The sequence below is a fragment of the Monopterus albus genome, unplaced genomic scaffold (assembly GCF_001952655.1).
Source record: "Monopterus albus unplaced genomic scaffold, M_albus_1.0 scaffold356.1, whole genome shotgun sequence".
Taxonomy (NCBI): Eukaryota; Metazoa; Chordata; class Actinopteri; order Synbranchiformes; family Synbranchidae; genus Monopterus; species Monopterus albus.
The window spans coordinates 215496-235339 of NW_018128236.1; the positions used below are offsets into that span (position 1 = coordinate 215496).

Here is a 19844-nt window from a genome sequence, read left to right on the forward strand (position 1 = left end):
GCAGGAAATCTACTGAGATCAAGAATATTAGAATGCACAAACAAGTAAAATCATAATAAAATAAATGGATATTAATGAAATCATGAAAGAAATGTATTAACTAAAAGCCTGGTTCTCTCTGCAGTTACTGAATATAAAGTATTTAAGAATTTACTGTATGTTCTTGGGTAGTATTAAATATGATGGCTGGCAGTATTTTGTGAAGTATACCACACTGATTTTTATTTTTCTGTTTTTCTCAGTTGATACAGACAGACACAGAAAGGAGCAGACCTCATCAGTGTCAGACGTGTGGACAATCTTTCAGTCGGGTTTGTAGTCTAAGAAGACATGAAGTCACCCACACTACAAAGGAGCTGTACCACTGTGAACAGTGTGGGAGCAGTTTCAGTCAAATGAATGCATACAAGCTACACCTGTATACACACCCTGAAGAAACACCATACTGCTGCGACCAATGTGGGATGGATTTCAGTGACCCAAGTTCATACAGAAAACATATTCGTGACCACACTGGACCATACCAGTGTGATCAGTGTGAAAAGAGTTTCAGTTACTTCAGTATTTACAAGATACACATGCGTGTCCACACTAAAGAAAAGCCATACTGCTGTGACCAGTGTCCGAAGAGTTTTAGTTTTTTGAGTTCATATAAGCGACATCTGCTTAGTCATAGTGGTGAGAAGCCGTACCAGTGCGACTTTTGTGGAAAAGGTTTCACTCAGTCAGGGCATTTTAGTCTGCATCTGCGTAACCATACTGGAGAGAAACCATACAACTGTAACCAATGTGAAAAGAGTTTCAGTGATTTGAGCAGTTACAAGATACACCTACGTGTCCACACAGGAGAGAAACCATATTGCTGTAGCCAGTGTGGGAGGAGTTTCTCTCAGTTAGGTAATTACAAGTCACATTTGCGTATCCATACTGGAGAAAAACCATTTCACTGTGAACTATGTGAGAAAAGTTTTTCTATTTCAAAAACATACAAGCAACATGTGCGTACACACACTGGAGAGAAACCATACCAGTGTAAAGAATGTGGGAAAGGTTTTGGTCGTCTGAGCAACTACATGCGCCACCTTCGTATCCACACTGGAGAGCAACCATTCAGCTGTGACCAGTGCGGGAAATGTTTCAACAGTTCATATAGTTACAGCCGCCATCTGCGTGTCCACACTGGAGAGAAACCATACTGGTGTTCACAGTGTAAGAGACTGTTTACACGTTCACACTCTTTGAAGAAACATCGTTGTGTTGAAGTAGAAGAAGAGAGTTCAACTGTGTGCACCAAAGAAGCGCAATTTAGCTGCACACTAAAAGAAGCAACAAATGACAACTAATGAAATAAACTACAGTTAAGATAGCAGAGGAGCATGTCAATCTGTACAACAGTGTGGCTCAGTGGGGTGATTTAATAGTTTTTTGATAGAAGATATACACCGATCAGCCATAACATGATGTTTGCCAGCCTAATATTGTGCAGGTCCTCCTTTTGCCACCAAAAAAGCTCTGCCTAGTTGAGACATGTACTCCATAAAACCTTTGAAGGTGTCCTCTGGTATCTGGCCCAAAGACATCAGAAGCATATCCTTTAAGTCTTGTAAGTTGTGAGGTAGGGTCTCCTTGCTTGTACAGCGCATCCAACAGATGCTCAATTGGGTTGAGATCTGAGGAATTTGGAGGCCAAGGCAACACCTTGAACTTTTTGTCATATACACAGCCCCACACATAGTGAGCTGTGATACACTGATTGTTCTGACACCTCTTTGTCAGAACTAGCATTAAGTTTACCAGTAGCTGCAGTAGCTCTTCTGTGGGACCAGACAGCACAGGCTAGCCTTCACTCTACACACACATCAGTGAGACTGGGAACCCATGACCTTGTCACCAGTTCACTGTTTGCCCTTCCTTAGACCACTAATGTACTAACCACTGCAGACTGGGAACACCCAACAAGACCTGCAGTCTGGGGAGATGCTCTGACCAAATTGTCCATCCATCACAATTTGGCCCCTGTCAGTCACTCAGATCCTTATGCTTGCCCAATTTTCCTGCTTCCAACACTGACTTCGAGAACTGAATGTTCACTTTCTGTCTAATATAATTGTGAAGAAATGTTATTCACTTCACTTGTCAGTGGTCATGATGTTATGGCTGATCAGTGTAGCAGATACAGGATCCTTATTAGTAGGATGAACTAATTGTTGGTTTTGGTCTTTCCATAGGACATTAACCATGTCTGTTTTCTGTTCTTCTTCTTCCAATTGATATTAAACAAGCAAAAAAAATAAATAGTGGCTCTAAATGTAAGGGGACTTTTGGAGTTTCTAACAATTTCTAATGGCATGTACAGTAACTTTATTATGCCATCTATTGATCCTGGTTTTTTTATGTTTGTTTTCCTTTTTTCAAGAGAAAATTCATTTATTTTGCCTGTGCTGTCAAAATATGATCTGTAAATCAGCCCCAACAGCCATGCAGTGTCTTGTATCAGCTAACAGCTATTTAATGTTTAATCTTGGGTACATCTAGATTAGCTTGGCATCCTTCATAACTCCCAATAGTTTGTAATTGTTTCAGAATCAAAGAGCCAAAAAAACCTCTTCCTTAAAACAATAGGACAGTTTGTGAACGCGCACAACTCCTGCTGCCGGTGTTGTGTCACAAGTGGACAGCACAATGAACCGTGATGGCATTAATTAATTTGAATTTCTCCTCGATAGATAAGTAAACAATGGTATATGTACCGATTAAAAGACATGTCTAACACTAAACATTTGAGAAACACCTTATTTTAACTGGCATAATGCAGACATAGTAACTTCTCCAGCCTTACAACAATTCTCTCTAACGTTACAGAAACAAGGCATTAACAGACATGCAACGTGTTTTTTTTTTCAAACTTGCAGTTAAGTCCCACCGAGTAGTGGAAACATCACTCCCTTTCAAATAGCTCCAAGGTCGGTAAATCCAGCTGGTGGTCACTGCATCTTCCCCACCATGACCACATACAGTCCCAAAGTAGTGAAATTAATTCCAACAGGTAGTGTAGCACCAATAATAACATCATAGGTCATTGATCCACTCATTAACCAGCAACACAACACATGCAGCAGACACACTGGCCTCAAGCAGTTAAAACAAACAGGTACTGTACTCTGGGGGAATCCAGCCTTGATGAGCTGATCATTCACTGCTACAGGGGGCTTCACTGGCCGGCTGCTTGTAGGTTAGACCCGGTCAGGTAAAACAGTGAGTCACTGTTCAGGACCATTCCCGGACATGCAGTAACCTCAAACCCTGTATTTTTCTCCACAGAGGGAAAATATATCCACAAAACCAGGCTCAGTCAAGAAATTCCGCTTTTACAACAACAGCATGATGTTTTTTTTTTTGTTTGTTTTTTTTTATATATTAGCCTTATTAAAAATCTATGTAACAAACAAGGCAATATAACATTTTGCCAATATGGTGGGGGTACCGGTGGATGTCAGGCATGCTTAGAGTAGAGGAGGTACTTTATTGATCCCACAGTGGGGAAATTTCTGGGATGTTCTTACATCTGTTCTTATGTTCTTACATGAACACGCAATAGCCTGGTAATGTGACCATTCAAGGAGATTCTTAGAAAAAAGTCACGCAAGCAGGAATTTGTGAGATGTGTTTAAACCCAGTTGTTTCTGCATAGAAACAGTAGAACATACTGTACGTTCATCTCATTTTTTTTAGCTTTAGGTCACGTGTAAGATGATAATTTGCTGTAGATAAGTCGGAAAACAAGGAAAAGCATGCTATGGGCTCTTTAAAGATAGAGAATATTTAAAGTGGCCAAAGGACTCCAGGGTCCAGACTGCGAGTGACCAATAACACTTTGCAACCAAACTGATTTAATGTGTGACGAGCTTTTTTCAGACGTCACACTGGATGTGATAAATTCATGGATGTTAAAGAATGGCTGTTTTAACATCTCTATCTCTGGACAAAGGCTAGACGGATGTAGCTGTAGCACGCAGTAAAGCAAATTATCTTTGCAATGTTGTCGTAGTATCATTTATACACAGGCTTGTCACTCATTGACTGACAGAACAGGCTGACTCCCATTTAGACAAATCTGTCAGTCCACACCAACTTTGAGACAGTATCCCTGGTATAGGGGAATAGTTTTTTGTTTGTTTGTTTTGTTTAGCTTTTTGTCTCAGGTCTTTTTTCCTCTGGTGAATTGAGTGAATCATAATCTCCAAAGACAGTTTAAATCAATATGTGTTGCAGATTTATTGGCACCTATTTTGATTGATCAAGCTCCTGGTGTCATTGTGAGCTATCTGGTTTCATTTTCCTCCATGAGTGAGAGATACACACCCCAACTGTCCTGCTGACAGACAGACAGCTGTTATGGTCAAAGGAGGTTAAAGTCAAATTCTTCAAAAGAATAGAGAAAAGATGGGCTGCAAATAGGGCGGCACGGTGGCGTAGGTGGTTAGCGCTGTTGCCTCACAGCGAGACGGGTTCGAGCCCCGGCCGACCCTGTGTGGATTTTGCATGTTCCCCCTGTGCTTGCGTGGGTTCTCTCCGGGTGCTCCGGCTTCCTCCCACTGTCCAAAGACATGCAGCATAGGTTGATTGGCGTCTCTGAATTGCCTGTGTGTGTGTGTGTGTGGTTGTTAGTCTGCGTGTTAGCCCTGTGATGGACTGGCGACCTGTGTACCCCACCTCTTGCCCACAGCCGGCTGGGATTGGCTCCGTGACCCCATTTGGGACTAAGCGGTATAGAAAATGGATAGATGGGCTGCAAATAAATCCCCTGTACATTAACAGCAAAGCAAGTGCCCAATATTTCTGTAGACATTATAGAAACTGTTTTTACATAAGTTAAACTATAACAAGGTGACATGGTGGTGAATGTGGTTGTGTTTGTTTGTCTGGATTCATTTGATATAGATGTGGTGGTCTTCCCTCTGGATGCTTTAGTATCTAAAGCTAATGTGTTTGTTTTGGTAATGTTAGTGACCTGGCAGCATCATAATTTTACCATTTTATTGTATTGATATGACTTTAATTTGATGGTAATTTCAGCTTTGTGTAACAGTAGTGCTTTGGGTGACATTAGCAGTAACTAGAGCATTCTAATGCATCACCAAATTAACTCATTAGTCAGCTAATGCTAGCTTTGAAAGGGAGGCTGCCTTTTGTACAGTTTATCACCAGCAGACATCCATAGTTCATGTTGTAGTGTTAGGAAACAGAACAGGATGGGCAAAGAGTGGTAAGGAAAGTTTTGTAGTGTAAGTCTGAGTCTCACTAAGCACGGTTGTGGCTGGAAAGAAATTAGGTAGCGTATCTTTAAGATAATGTAGACTCTGTTACAAAGTGAGGTGAACCCCTCTTCTGGTCTAGGCCTCTTCAGGCTGAGAGGTTCTTTTCATCAACCACTCAGACCTGTCTACTGTGGTAAGATTAGTGCTGGACGGTTATGACTTAGTTTTTGTTTTACTTCCAAGTTTATTTTAGATGATGTAAAAAAAAAAAATGTACATTTGGAAACATGCTTTTGAAGTTAAATGTGGTTATTGGTTTGTCTGTATATTTAGATAGTTCATTCTCTTTTTAGTCTTCAGTATTCAAAATAATTGAATTATATCAAACAATGGATAAGTATTATGTCAGCAACAAATTGAAACCATTGTACATTAAATTGGAAATTGTTACTTTACTGTGCTTTGTTATGAGGGCATATACATTTGTCTCCCCATATTTTGAGATATCTGCTGTCACATCTGTCACCCAAATGTATCTTGAGTGAGGATGGGGTTTTTATCAAATTAAAATCCAGTTCTGCCTATTGAGTCTGAATGTTTTTAGAATCAATCATCAAACTCATTTAAGTAATTTGTTATCATTATTTTTATTTTTACTTTATTCCATTCACTTCAGAATCAAAACAAATGTAAACTCTTCAGTGTAACAAACGTTTTAACCTAACTGTGTTGTTAACAATTGGTTATTTTGTGTTTATAGATCAATTATCTGACTATAATGACACTGACATTACTAGAAACAGCATTAATAAAGTATCTAATCTAAACGATGGATATTCTGCTGTGTTGAGGGGTTGTAATGTGTTTTATTTCTATCACTGCTCTGTGACTTTTCATTAACCTTGTCATCAATCATGTTTCCTTGTGCTGCAGCTGCAGAAGTTGTAGACGCTCAAGTAAAAACAGCACAGTGAAAATACTACTGGTTCTGCTTGAACATTCTGTGAATATCAATTCAACAAATCATGATCATAGTATTACCTGAAGGTGAACTGGTTGTTGCACTGATACGGGTCACAGAATCTGACTGGCCACACTAACACAGTGGGCTCGTCCTCAGCGTACCAAAAATAATACAAGTTATTCCTTTAACATGTTGGACACTCAAGAAATATTTAAGACATGCCACCCCCCTTATTTTTTGGGGGGTATTTTCCCACAAACATTTCATTTTGTATAGTAGTTGTTTCATTAGCTTTGGGGTGGTTATGCTCATCCATCATATTTGTTTATAACAGTGGACCCCCCCACCCTCACAAAAAGTGCTATTGATATGTAACATGAAATGCATAGCATAACATTTGTTTACAACAGCATCACAGTTTTTCTTTTTTGTTTTGTTTTGTCTTTTCGGGGGCTTTTTTTTTTTATATGTCTGTAGTGTCAGGGAAGCCAAAGACTGTAAAGTAAACAGAGAAGGTGAATGGCATATTTTATCAAGAGGTTGGTTTGTCCATGAAGCAAATCCATGTATTTTATTACCTTGGAACTGGATCCAAAATAGAACCAACCATTGGAATCCATCACTAATCCTGTTTGTTTTGAGCAGCCCACTGTATATGTGACTTGTAAATCTGAATGTTTCTGGACAATGCTCTCTATGTACAGTCATGGCCAAAAATATTGGTACGCCTGCATTTCTGTCAGATAGAGCACCACTTCTTCCCAAAAAGTCTTGCTTTGCTGCTTCAGGCAAAGCAGCCCCAAAACATCAGTGAACCACCACCATGTTTGACTGTAGGGACTGTGTTCTTTTCTTTGAAGGCCTCATTTTGTTTTCTGAAAACAGTAGAATGATGTGCTCGACCAAAAAGCTCTATTTTATTTTCATCTGTCCACAGGACATTGTCCCAGAAGGACTGTGGCTTCTTCAGGTAAGCTTTGGCTATGTTGCCAGCACCTGTTGGTTGTTACACATGCTGGAAATACATTACAAATTAAAGGAGCATCACATGCTGGAAATACAACTGTTTCTGATGATTTGAAAAGGGTGTCAATAATTCTGTCCAGTCCATTTTTGTAGTTCTGGGTGAAATCTGTCAGATTGGGCTTTTTCTTTTTTTTGTGTGTTGTTCCAATGCAAATCTTTTTCTTTTTTTGTGTTGTTCCAATGCAAACAAAAGAAATAAACATGAGAATAACAAAGAATTTGTGACAATTGTTTGTGAGAAGTGGTGAGTTATCTGGCAGAAATGTAGAGGTACCAGTATTTTTGGTCATGACTGTGTGTAGTAATATTGTTAATAAATGCAAGTTTTGATTCCTGCTACACCTTGACAGTTATGACAGCACCAGGAACATCATTTGAAATCTGTGAGGGTCGTTGTTCGACTTTGATGTTTTCAAATATGAAAGTGGCAGGTTTCCAGAGTCACACCTGGGTTGATGTACATCAGAGCTCTTCTTATATCAATTCCTGTTTGTAAGGTCAATTAGATGTTCACATACAGTAACAAAATACTCAAATATTAATATGACTGCATTGTATACTGTGTATAGAGACTGTAGTAGTGGACTGATGCTATGGAGAATGAAAAATTAAAGCAATAACTGCATATATAAACATGTTGTACAATAAATGCTGAAATACATGAGCCAGTGATTTGTTGTATTCACCCCTACTGAGTCAGTACTTTGTCAAACCACCTTTTGCTGCAATTACAGCTGCAAGTCTTTTGGGGTAAGTCTCTACCAGTTTTGCACATCTAGACACTGCAGTTTTTGCCCAATCTTCTTTGCAAAATAGCTCCAGTTCAGTCAGATTGGATGGAGAGTGTCTGTGAACAGCAATTTTCAAGTCTTGCCACAGATTCTCAATAGGATTTAGGTCTGGACTTTGACTGGGACATTCTAACACATGAATACGCTTTGACCTAAACCATTCCATTGTAGCTCTAGCTGTATGTTTAGGGTTGTTGTCCTGCTAGTAGGTGAACCTCCGCCCCAGTCCCAAGTCTTTTGCAGCTTCTAACGGGTTTTCTTCCAGCACTTCCCTGTATTTAGCTCCATCCATCTTTCCATCAACTCTGACCAGCTTCCCTGTCGCTGCTGAAGAAAAGCATCCAAACAGCATGATGCTGCCACCACCATGTTCCATGGTGGGGGTGGTGTATTCAGGTTGATGTGCAGTGTTGGGTGTCCACCACACACAGCATTTTGCATGTAGACCAAAAAGTAAAATTTTGGTTTTATCTGACCAGAGCACCTTCTTCCACGTTTGCTGTGTTCCCTACATGAATTGTGGCAAACTGCAAATAGGACTTCCTCTTGCTTTCTTTCAACAATAGCTTTCTTCTTGCCACTCTTCCATAAAAGCCAGATTTGTGGAGTACACGACTAATAGTTGTCCTGTGGACAGATTGTCCCACCTGAGATCTGGATCTCTGCAGCTCCTCCAGAGTTACCATGGGCCTCTTGGCTGCTCTTCTGATTGCCCGGCCTGTTGGTTTAGGTGGACGGCCATGTCTTGGTAGGTTTCCAGTTGTCCCATACGCTTTCCATTTTCAGATGATGGATTGAACAGTGCTCTGTAAGATGTTCAAAGCTTGGGATATGTTTTTATAACCTAATCCTGCTTTAAACTTCTCCACAACTTTATCCCTGATCTGTCTGCTGTGTTCCATAGTCTTCATGATGCTGTTTGTTCACAAATGTTCTCTAACAATCCTCTGAGGCCATCACAGAACAGCTGTATTTATACTGAGATTGAAGTACTGTACATAGTCTATTTACTAATTAGGTGACTTCTGAAGGCATTTGGCTGCACTGGATTTTATTTAGGGATATCAGAGTAAAGGGGGCTGAATACATTTGCACGCCAAACTTTTCAGATTTTTATTTGTAAAAAATCTTGAACACCATGTATTACTTTCCTTCCACTTCACAGGGACGGGGCAGTCTCCATACAGAGTGCTAACAACAGTTTGAAGAGAGAGGGTCCTAGAACGGAGGGCTTCATCTCTTCTTATACACACACACACATACAAATGCAAGAAACAGATGTTCAAACAGATGCAAAACAGGATACAAGTTATCTGGTTCAGCATTCACACAAAGGCATATTTATCTCTACAAATGTGCTGACACAGTAAACCGTCTAGGTTCACAAACACACAAATAACTGCATAGAATAACTACATAGCAACAGTCAATACACTAAAAAGGGTGCAGATATAAATTTCCCATTACAGTCTCATAAATTCCCAATAAAATACATTTAAGTTTGTGGTTGTAGCGTGACAAAATGTTGACAAGTTCAAAGGGTATAAATACTTCTGCAAGGTACGTCTGTGTTTATATGTCTGTTTATGAAGCTCAAAATGTTTCAGTTTTTGGTGAAATTGTCATAAATGTTTAAATTCAATTATATGGTTCAATTATATTATCGAGGCCATATGTGGTCTTGTACTGGACTACTTTATATTCAGAGGTGTTCCTAATATTCTGACCCCCTCATGTATACTGGGGAGGACAAAAATATAGGTGTGTCTATTAATAACAGGATTACAGGGAAACAGGCAAATGCCGGTAAGTATAATGGCAGGAACAAGACAGGACTAGAATATAGACAGCATTGCTGGAAATATGACTGGCTTGAGAAAATGCAACTAAACAAGAACAAACTGATTTGGGAATACCATAACACAAGTAAGGAGACTGACTGGAGAAGAAAAACACAATCCAAGTCCAAGAAAACAAAATGAATCTAGCTGCAGGTGAATCCAGCAGCTAGAATAGGGGAAATGCAGGGTCAGAGTTCAAGGGAGTAAATAGATCAAAGCACTGAATCTAAGTGTTAGTGCATCCAGTTTCAGGTCTATGTGTGTTTGTTTGACCAAGGGCAACGCTTAACTACACACACAAAGTGCAGAGCAAAGTGGCCACATAAATTCCTTCCAGCAGGGTTGAGTGGAGGTGTGGCCGTGTTTGTTCGTGCTTTAGAACATAACCACTTGTCTTTACTTTTGTCATTGTCACTTCTTAAAATATCTTCAAACCACTGAAATTCCTCTTTCTTCATATGACACCTGCATAACCAGCATGGGGCTGAAATAATGTCATAGTAAGGTGGTATTGGTATTGAATTACTTTTATGTATGAGTAGCAGAGGACAGTGTCAGACTTGATACTGTATCAGTATCAATGCATCCTTAGTAAATGATTCTGTAAAAAACAACCTATTAATGAAGACCATTTAGTACTTGTTTAATGACTGAGTCAGTACCTGAATTGTGCAACTTTCCTCTAGACAGACACAGAGGAACTTGGAATAGGATGCAAGAGCAGTGCAGATAAAAAAACACACACACACAGGACAGCAGAGAGAGAGAGACAGAGAGACACACACAGGACAGCAGAGCAGAGAGAGAGACAGAGAGAGGGAGAGGACATACAGGCAGACTCTAGCCCGAGTAGCATCTCAGAGACTAACTGCTGGATCTCTGTAATGCATCAGAACTGATGATCTGACCAAGCAGAGGTAAGAATCAAAAAATATGCAATGTCTCTGTATCTTGCTGTTTTCTGCAGTTGCAGTCGTGGGCCACAGTGTGTGTGTGTGTGTGTGCAGATGTGACAAGGAGAAAAAGAGAGCAAAACAGAGGGAATACAAGATAATGTTACCTCAGACTGGAGGGCAAAGTTGTAAGCTAAGGTTTTGGTGCCGTTCTATCCTTGTGTGCATGTATATGTTTGAGACTGCTTGTTTTGTACGTGTGTGAAATATATGACATTGACATGAGTTATTAACTGCTTTTCTGCTGCCAGCTAGAGAGCAGCATTAGTGTGTGTGAGACCCAAATAGTGTTAGCAAGCTGTGTCATCGTATCTTAACAGTATAGTCTAACGCCGCAGTCCCCCCACCCCACCCCCAACTCCACACTCTATTCCCCTCTGCCACTTTCATTCTCCCTGTCCCACTAGTTTCTCTCACTATGATTCTGCATTATCTAAATGAATCTCAAGGTTAGCTGGGCTAATGGACTATAAACAAATTATGGTGTAGTGGGTTGGGTAAACATAATCTTTCATAATTTTATTTATATAATAATACAAAACATAATCATATCGTTTTACACAAGTGTTCAGACATCATCAACAGGAGAAGATATGAAGGGTGCTATCCACAATGGAAGGTCTTTTACAGGACCAAAAGACAAGACTGAACAAAAGAAAATGTGTAGCCTCACAGTTACCAAAAGTATAATGGAAATCACCACAGTGGAACCAGAACATCTGGGTTCTTTTCAGAGTTAATATTTTGTAAATTAAATTAAAGCTAACAACATAATTTTTGTTTTTTTAAATCACTAGAAATCCAGCCTTGGAACATTAGAGTATGTCCAATGTGTTCTTTTCCCAGGGCATCAAATACTGATGCTTTGTCAAGGGCACCTTTGTGTCTCTGTGAGAGGCACAGCTTTTTTAAACTAACAACAGTGTTAACTCTGCCAAGGGCAGAGGTAATGTTTTTACCAGTATTTGTTGGTTCGTTCACAGCATAACTTATAAGTAATGAAATGAGTGATGAGTAAAGTAATGAATGGATTTACAGTAGATGACCACATCAACCTGCCCAGTCTTTGATTGTTTGTTGTGTCTTGTTACTTTTCTTTTCTCTCTCCTCTATCCACTCACCCCAACTGGTCGAGGCAGAAGGCTGCCCACCAAGAGCTGGGGTCTTAAACGGAGTTTTTCCTCCCCACTGTCACCAAGTGCTTGCTCAAGGGAGATTTGTTGGGTTTTTCCTCTATAATAATAATAACAAGGTCTAGACCTTATTTTGCATATGCAGATAAAATTGAATTGAATGAAATTTTGGAGAGCTAGGGTACAGCCCTCCGAACATATGATTAGATTTCGGTGCCGATACAGATTATCATCCAGAATGTATGGCATTCCTCCAGACAGGTAGAAACAGGCAGGATGAGTGAGTATGACTTCTTCACAGGTATAGTCACCAATGATCTCCTCCTAGCCTCAGAAAAGGGACTCATTTCTATACTTGTCCTCCTAGATGTCAGTGCTTCCACTTGGTGACAGTGGGCAGGAAAAACTCCCTTTAACAGAAAAAAACAGACTTCTGCCTTGACAGGTTGGGGTGAGTGGATAGAGGAGAGAGAAAAGAAAAAAAAAGCAACAAGACACAGCAAGCACAAAACAATCAAACACTGGGTAGGTTCATGTGGCTAGTGACTGCTCATCAGAAACGTACAGCCAGGGCTACCTGGCAGAAAGGTACAAGGAGAGAAAGAGGATCTCTCCGGGAGAGAAGAAACACACAGTTAGTGACATGTAATGGTGGCATATAAGTGCAGGGAGAGAGAAGGGATGAGCTTTGCATCATGGGACAACCCTCAGCCTAGGCCTATAACTAAAGGATGGTACATCAAACCAAACCTATCCTAGAATGCATGTCCAGTAATTTCACAGACACCACTCCATGGGCCCAAGCAAAGGCCATCTTGTTGACTAGAAACCACTAGTATAGTTAAATATACTCAGTGGCAACAGGACCGCTCAGGGCCCCTGTTTGCTTGCACTTACCAAGATGGCTGTCAGTCTTATCCCGGTTCAGTCACATTAGTTGTTATGATGCCATGAAATACTGTAGATTGGCAGACATATCACAACATACTAAGCACCTTTCTGGCCTCCCTCACTGTCCTATTAGGATTATATTGAAAAACTACAATATTATAATAACCTAACTATAAGCTTTATCAAAAAGGAAAGTCTTAAGTCTAATCTCACAGGTAGAGAGGGTGTGTGACTCCCAAACTGAGACTGGGAGCTGGTTCCACAGGAGAGAAGCTTGATAGCTAAAGGTTCTGTCTCCCATTCTACTTCTGTGAACTCTAATAAAAAAGAGTTACAGTAGTCCACTGTGGAAATAAATGCATGGACCAGTTATTCAGCATCACTTTGAGACAGGATGCTCCTGATTTTTGTGATATTGCACAGGTGAAAGAAGGCAGTTCTAGATTTACTTCATGTGTGAATTGAAGGACATGTCCTGGTCAACAATGACTCCAAGGTTCCTCACAGCAGTACTGGATGCCAGAGCTATGTCATCTAGAGTAACTATATGATTAGATAGCATGTTTCTAAGTAAGAAATTACAAGTTATCCAGGCCTTTATGTCTTTAAGACATGCTTGAAGTTTGACTAACTCATATAATTCATCTAGGTTCATAGACAAATATAACTGTCATCTCCATAGCAATGGAAATTGGTGCTGTGTTTCCTTATAATATTGCCTAAACGGGGCGAGAGAATGGCAAGACAATTGGACCTAACACAAAGCCCTGTGGAACGCCATGACTAACTTCAGTATGCATGGAAGCTTCATCATTAACCTGAACAAATTGGAATTGTTCTGATAAATAAGACTTGAATCAACTTAGTGCCATTCCTTTAATTCCATTGACATGTTCATGTCTCTGTAATAAGATGCTGTGATCAATGGTGTCAAAAGCATACAGTGGTGTGAAAAAGTGTTTGCCCCCTTACTGATTTCTTATCTTTTTGCATGTTTGTCACACTGTAATGTTTCAGATCGTCAAACAAATTTATATATTAGTCAAACGGGGCAAGAGAATGGCAAGACAATTGGACCTAACACAAAGCCATGACTAACTTCAGTATGCATGGAAGCTTCATCATTAACCTGAACAAATTGGAATTGTTCTGATAAATAAGACTTGAACCAACTTAGTGCCATTCCTTTAATTCCATTGACATGTTCATGTCTCTGTAATAAGATGCTGTGATCAATGGTGTCAAAAGCATATGTAGTACCTTTATGTAAATAGTTTTGTCACCGTCAGTGTAGGAATGGAGTACATAACTGACAGGAGAGGAAGATCCAGGGAAAGTTTCTACAGCAGCCTCCATCATTCTTGAATGGAAGAGATTTGGAATCACCAACAGTCTTCATAGATCTGGCCATCCAGAACGTATTTGTTTTTACACACCATTTTGATGGTTAACTAATAGTAGTTTTTATTGATATAATAATTTATATAGTGACTTATCTGATATACAGATGCAGTCATCTTAAATTGCTGGCTGGGCCACAGTAGAGCCATGCCCATGCCAAGACAGGTCCACTCATGGCCCCTGCTCTTACTGTGTATTCCCTGCAATGATGCAGTGGTTGCAGTGCCCCCTTGTTAATGCCCCTAAGCACTGTGTGTGCAAACCACCCACAGTGGTGTATATATCTGCCAGGTGGGCCCGAATTTGTAGTAGTTTACTGCAGAGGCCAACTGATTATTTGTTCTATTTTGTATAGGCTTCGCCCTCTAAGAGCTGTCACTATTGGGTTAATCCCTTTGTGTATTCACGGTCCTGAAGAGACTTCTTTTGTGCCCTGTGCACAAATGCCTGCTTGACCTGAGCTCTGCTCCCTCTATCTTCAGTGCACAGTCTAAAGAGCAAAGCAAGTTCCTATAGAAACATGAGCTTGGAATGCCAGTGTCAGACCACCATCATCATCTACCCAGGCTGTGACATGGGCTTCATTATGCCCAGCCACCCCCACCCCTGCTGCAAGGCCTACCTCAATGACAAGCATACCCAGCCTGCGATCTCTTCTCAGACTACCTGCTCTTTATTTGCTTGCTTGCTCGAGGCAGATAAGAAGTGCTGAGTGGTGGTGTTCACTGCCATCAGGAAACGCGACCCTGGTGACATCAACTGGGCGTGCTCCTGGTGCTGGCCAACCTCCGGCCTTCGAGGCTCTGTTCCATGAGCTTCCAGACATCATTAGGAAGGTGGTGGACTGCAAAGGGATTTCCCTGCTGCTAGAAGCACCAGCCCCTCCCCCATCTAACATGGTTGGTGACATCTGCCGGATGGAGGAGCAGAACAAGCATACACCAGTCTGGCCTGAGCTCCCCTATTTCTCTGAGGCAGCAGAGCAGCCTGCAGCCTGAAGGCCCCAGTCACATGCTTTGAATCCCTCACCAGGGTACAAGGAGCAACAAAGTGTGGCTTCTCTGATGTCCCACTGCTGGGGCCAAGCCTCTCCTCTCCCCAGAGCGGTATTTTTCGGCAGAGGGTGGCCGACTCCTGTGTCCTCATGCAACCAGGTGTGTGTCCCCCAAATAGCGGAAAAAATAGGGAAGGCTATGGAGGCAGGAATGACTCTCTTCTCCACCGCCATGTGGCTCCACATGTTATGTTGGTGCATACTGGAAAATCCCCAGTGACATGGTCAAGGTCAAAGTGTTTATTTGTCATATGCAGTTAGGAAATGTGTCACCGTACACTAAAATTCTTACTTTGCCGTCCACGTGAATGCCACAAAATACAAATAAAATATAAGGTAGATAAATAAGTAAAACAAAATCTAAGGCACTTTAAGCAGCAAATGCAGAGATATAATAAAAATATATAAGAATATAATAAGAGAATGCATCCTCCATGGGAGCAGCATGTGCAGCAGTCAACAGTCAATGTGCAATTATGCATGTGCAAACTGAGAATGTAAACAGTACAGGTCAACAGTACATAACGTATTTCCTGGTAATAAACTCCTGTCGGCTGTTTAGGAGTCTGATGGCAGAGGGAAAGAAAGAGTTTTTCAGTCTAAAGGGAACCATATTTTAAAAACTGACTAGATTTGAAATTGTGGACAGCTTCATGTTCAAATACTACAACCATGTATACTCAGCTAAAACAACTGATTGACTGTCATCAAATTAATAGTCAATTCTTTTGATAATCACACTTCCACTTCCCTCCCTCTCGTTCATACACATGTATTCTGTCTTACCACGGCTGACTTTCATTCCTCTTCTTTCCAGAGCAGACCTCCACCTGCTCTCTGCGACTTCAGATAGAGTATGTGTTCTTCTTGTTGATGGAGTAGCTGTATCTTGCGCAAGATATGTCACAAAAATTTAATTCATAGCCAAACTGTATCTTTTAATGATCTTAATATCATAAAGTGAGTAAATCATCTCTCCTCCTGCTGAGTCTGTGTGATTACCTCTGTCTGAATGCCACCTCCTGGCAACGCCTAACCAGTTAGGATACTTCTGGAGATGTCCTACATTTTGGTGGAGATAGGAGTGATTTCCTAAGATAGGAAGGTTGATAAATTGTTCTTGCTTCTTTTTCAAAGCTGTGTCCTAAGCCCCTTCCTCTACTCTAAACTGGCTCCATACCAGTTATCAGCTCCCCCAGCGCTTCTCTAAACCCTATTTCCATCACTGACAAGACAGCTGAGCAGGTTTCAAATACCTTGGAATGACACTGGACAAGAAACTCAGTTTTGACACATCACTCTGACATCCTTAAACTGCTGGCAAAACTGAAAGCACTTTTTCTTGCCCACCACCTTCTGTTACTGCTTTACAAACTGATAATTAAATCCATACTGCTCTGCTCCTCAAAGTCATTGGTCACACAATCCTGAACCCATTTCTTTCTCAGTTCCCATCTGGTCACAGGAGACTTAATTAGAAAAAAGCATGTTTCAGCAGAAGTACCGTTCCTCCTGCTACAGCAGTGCAAAATTCCATAGCTTGCTAATCTCATTCACACACACTATGTATTCGGTAAAAATACAGATACTTAAGTTCTTTGCTGATGTATATGTAAATGTATCTATGCTCTGGAGACATGCAAAATGCACATTCTGTGACAAAGTTTCAGTAAAGCAATAAAATGTATCTGTTCAGATTAAGGCATTGCAAGTTTGCATTCAAAGTCAAGTTACTTGTACTGTATATGATTTGCATGACAGGCCTGGACCACTTGTGATTATTGTTAATGTCTAAGGGAAAACTATGACTTTAAAATACATTTTTATGTTTACTGTAAAGTTATCATTATGAAAATAAAAAAAGGGTTTAATATTATGTAGAGGTTTGGCAGCTGTGGACAACATATAGAATTCAGTCATATTCATTCAGTGCAGACTGATTGTCACAGTTAGCCATATGTGACTGCAAATATGCAGGACTCGAACTCAGGCATAGGGGAAAGTAAATAGATATTTTAAGATGTCGAGAGGCTACACAAAGGAGACCTAACAAGGACACGCAACGTCCTCCTTATGTACTGCTCTGATGATTGAGAACAGGTGTGCCTCGCCGCCAGGTGTGCACTCTGGCACGTCCGTGGGTGGAGTTGTTAATAGTCCCCATGCTGGCTGATGAGGTGCTAGGGATGGACTTGTCCATGGACGTAACACTGATAGTGATGCATAACATACTGCATGTACAGTATTAACATATACAATCACTGGCCACTTTATTAGGTATACCTGTACAGTTGTATGCAATTCAATGCTACACTTCCACCTTAACATCTGTGTTTATAAAGCTGAAAATGTTAAGTTTTTGGTGAAATTGTCATCAATGTATAAATTCAATGATATATTTATTATAGAGGACAGAGTTAACAGTGGTGTTTTACTGGACTACATTATATTCAGAGGTGTTCTTAATATTCTGATCCTCTTATGTATGTAGCTGGGAGGACAAAAATATAGAGACACCTCTAAACTGCACTAGTGAAAATCACCAATGATCACTTAGTCTCAGTGGACTTGTCTTTTTTTTACATGTCCTGCTAAATCTTAGTGCTGTATTTGACACAACTGATCATTTTGTTACAGAGGCAGAAACATGTCATTGGACTAAATTGGCTCAAACCTTATTTATCAGACAAGCTCCAGCTTGTTCATGTTAATGATGAATCTTCCATGCACAATAAAGTTAGTTATTGTGTTCCACATGGTTCTGTGCTAGGTCCATTTCTTTTCGATTTATACATGTTTCTCTTAGGCAGTATTATTAAATAACATGGCATAAATTTCTTTTGCTGAACAAATGGACTTAGCTCATCGCATACCCAGCCATAGATAAATTATCTCAGTAAACTCCTAGGTATGGTTTTCATAATTCATTTTTAATGAGTGTGATGATTATGTAAATTTATAGGTACAAGTTACAGGCAAATGTGACAGATAAGTGGGGTTTTTTTGTCCTCTTCCTTCCTGCCTTGATAGTAACTTTTTTTTCTGTTTGTACTTTCTAGATGACTGCCTATTAATTGACTAGCAATTATACAGTGGCTCAATGTGTCATTAAAATATTGTCTGTCAAGATCCAATTTCAAAATATCGGTGACCATTATTTGCTTGCTGCTTCAAACAGAGGTAGTCACTTAGAAAGTACAGTTGTTAATTTCTGATTTAATTACTAAGCCTTCACCTTCTAAGCTAAAATAAGGCTTGATTTAATATTATTGTCATTTTTAAATGTTTTATTTAAAGTGCTTTAGATTAGATTTGATCAAATTCACATGCATGCTGCCATCTGAGCATGATCAGCACAGAAGAAAAGAGAGTAAAGGGAAGGCTGCCAAGTACAGTCAGCAGCCTGGCCTTTCCCAAGAGATTTGATTAATCCAGTAATTGAGGTATTGTGTGAGAGCCATATCTTACCAGGCGGTGGTCCTTTTTCACATTGTTACCAACCATCTTATCACAAGTTATGAGACAGTAATTAATAAAGATTTATTTGGATTGTGAGATTGTGCATGTGCATTCAGTGTGTGTAGGGTCTAATATCAAATACTCTTTACAGAAAGTTCAGCAATCCGGGCCATAACATATTGCTCTGGGAGAGGGCATGTCTCACATATTGATGACTATGTTAGATAGATCTGATGCAGCCCAGTCAAGTAAAGTCAAACTGAAAATCGCTATGTTAGATAGATCTGATGCAGCTTGGCCAGTCAAGTAAAGTCAAACTGAAAATCATTTAAGTGTAAACAGTAAAATAAAGATAACTGGTTCCTGTATGCCAGGGTTCTTAAAATAGTCTAGTAAGTTAACATCATCAACGCCATCCCAAGGTCCAGACAATTACAAGTCAACATTTTTACACTGCTTTCAACAAAGTAGTTCTTTCTCAGTTATGCAGACACATTTAAGGTTAAATAAGAAGTCTTTAACAAAACAATCTCTGTCACTCTCTCACAAAACTCTTTTCTCTTCCATCTTCTACAAGTCAGATTCTTTGTTATGGAGCGAGCTCCGTACGGAGGGGGACTCAGATGGCACCACACAAAGGTGTAGCCAAGATACTGGTTTATTTTACAGATAAGACAAAGACAGCACAACTTAGCTCAACTGGTGGTCAGTACAGAGTTGACTGGGCAGCTGGAGAGATCGAGGGAGAATCCAGGTAAGTAGAGGGGAGTCACTGCACGAGGAGCCCAGCTGATGAATATGTAGGTTGGAAGAGCAGGGAGTGGAAGGAAGGCAGGAAGTTACCGACGCAGCAGGGGTGAAGATCAGTCACAGCAGTGGGTCTACATGTGGAAGTATCTCGCTGGGGACAAAGATCAGTCACAGCAGCGGGTCTGCAGGTGGAAGTGTCTCGCTGGGGACAAAGATCAGTCACAGCAGCGGGTCTACACGTGGAAGTATCTCGCTGGGGACAATAACAGCTGACAAGAGGTGAATGGCAATGATGCAGGTAGTGCCGGTGGATGGCATCTTAC

The 19844-nt window shown here is 40.4% G+C and overlaps 2 protein-coding genes across 2 annotated transcripts in view; both read left to right on the top strand.

Moving 5' to 3' along the window:
• Positions 1–2868, top strand: part of LOC109974995 (zinc finger protein 239-like) — a 10419-nt gene extending 7551 nt beyond the window's left edge. The window contains exon 3 of the mRNA XM_020625501.1: positions 243–2868. Coding sequence (XP_020481157.1) covers positions 243–1343 — 1101 coding nt within the window. The 3' untranslated portion in view covers positions 1344–2868. The remainder of the gene's footprint in view (positions 1–242) is intronic.
• Positions 2869–10669: 7801 nt separating this feature from the next.
• LOC109975015 (glycine receptor subunit beta-like) overlaps positions 10670–19844 on the top strand; it is a 38233-nt gene continuing 29058 nt past the window's right edge. The window contains exon 1 of the mRNA XM_020625525.1: positions 10670–10797. The gene's annotated coding sequence lies outside the window, so the exon portion shown is untranslated. The remainder of the gene's footprint in view (positions 10798–19844) is intronic.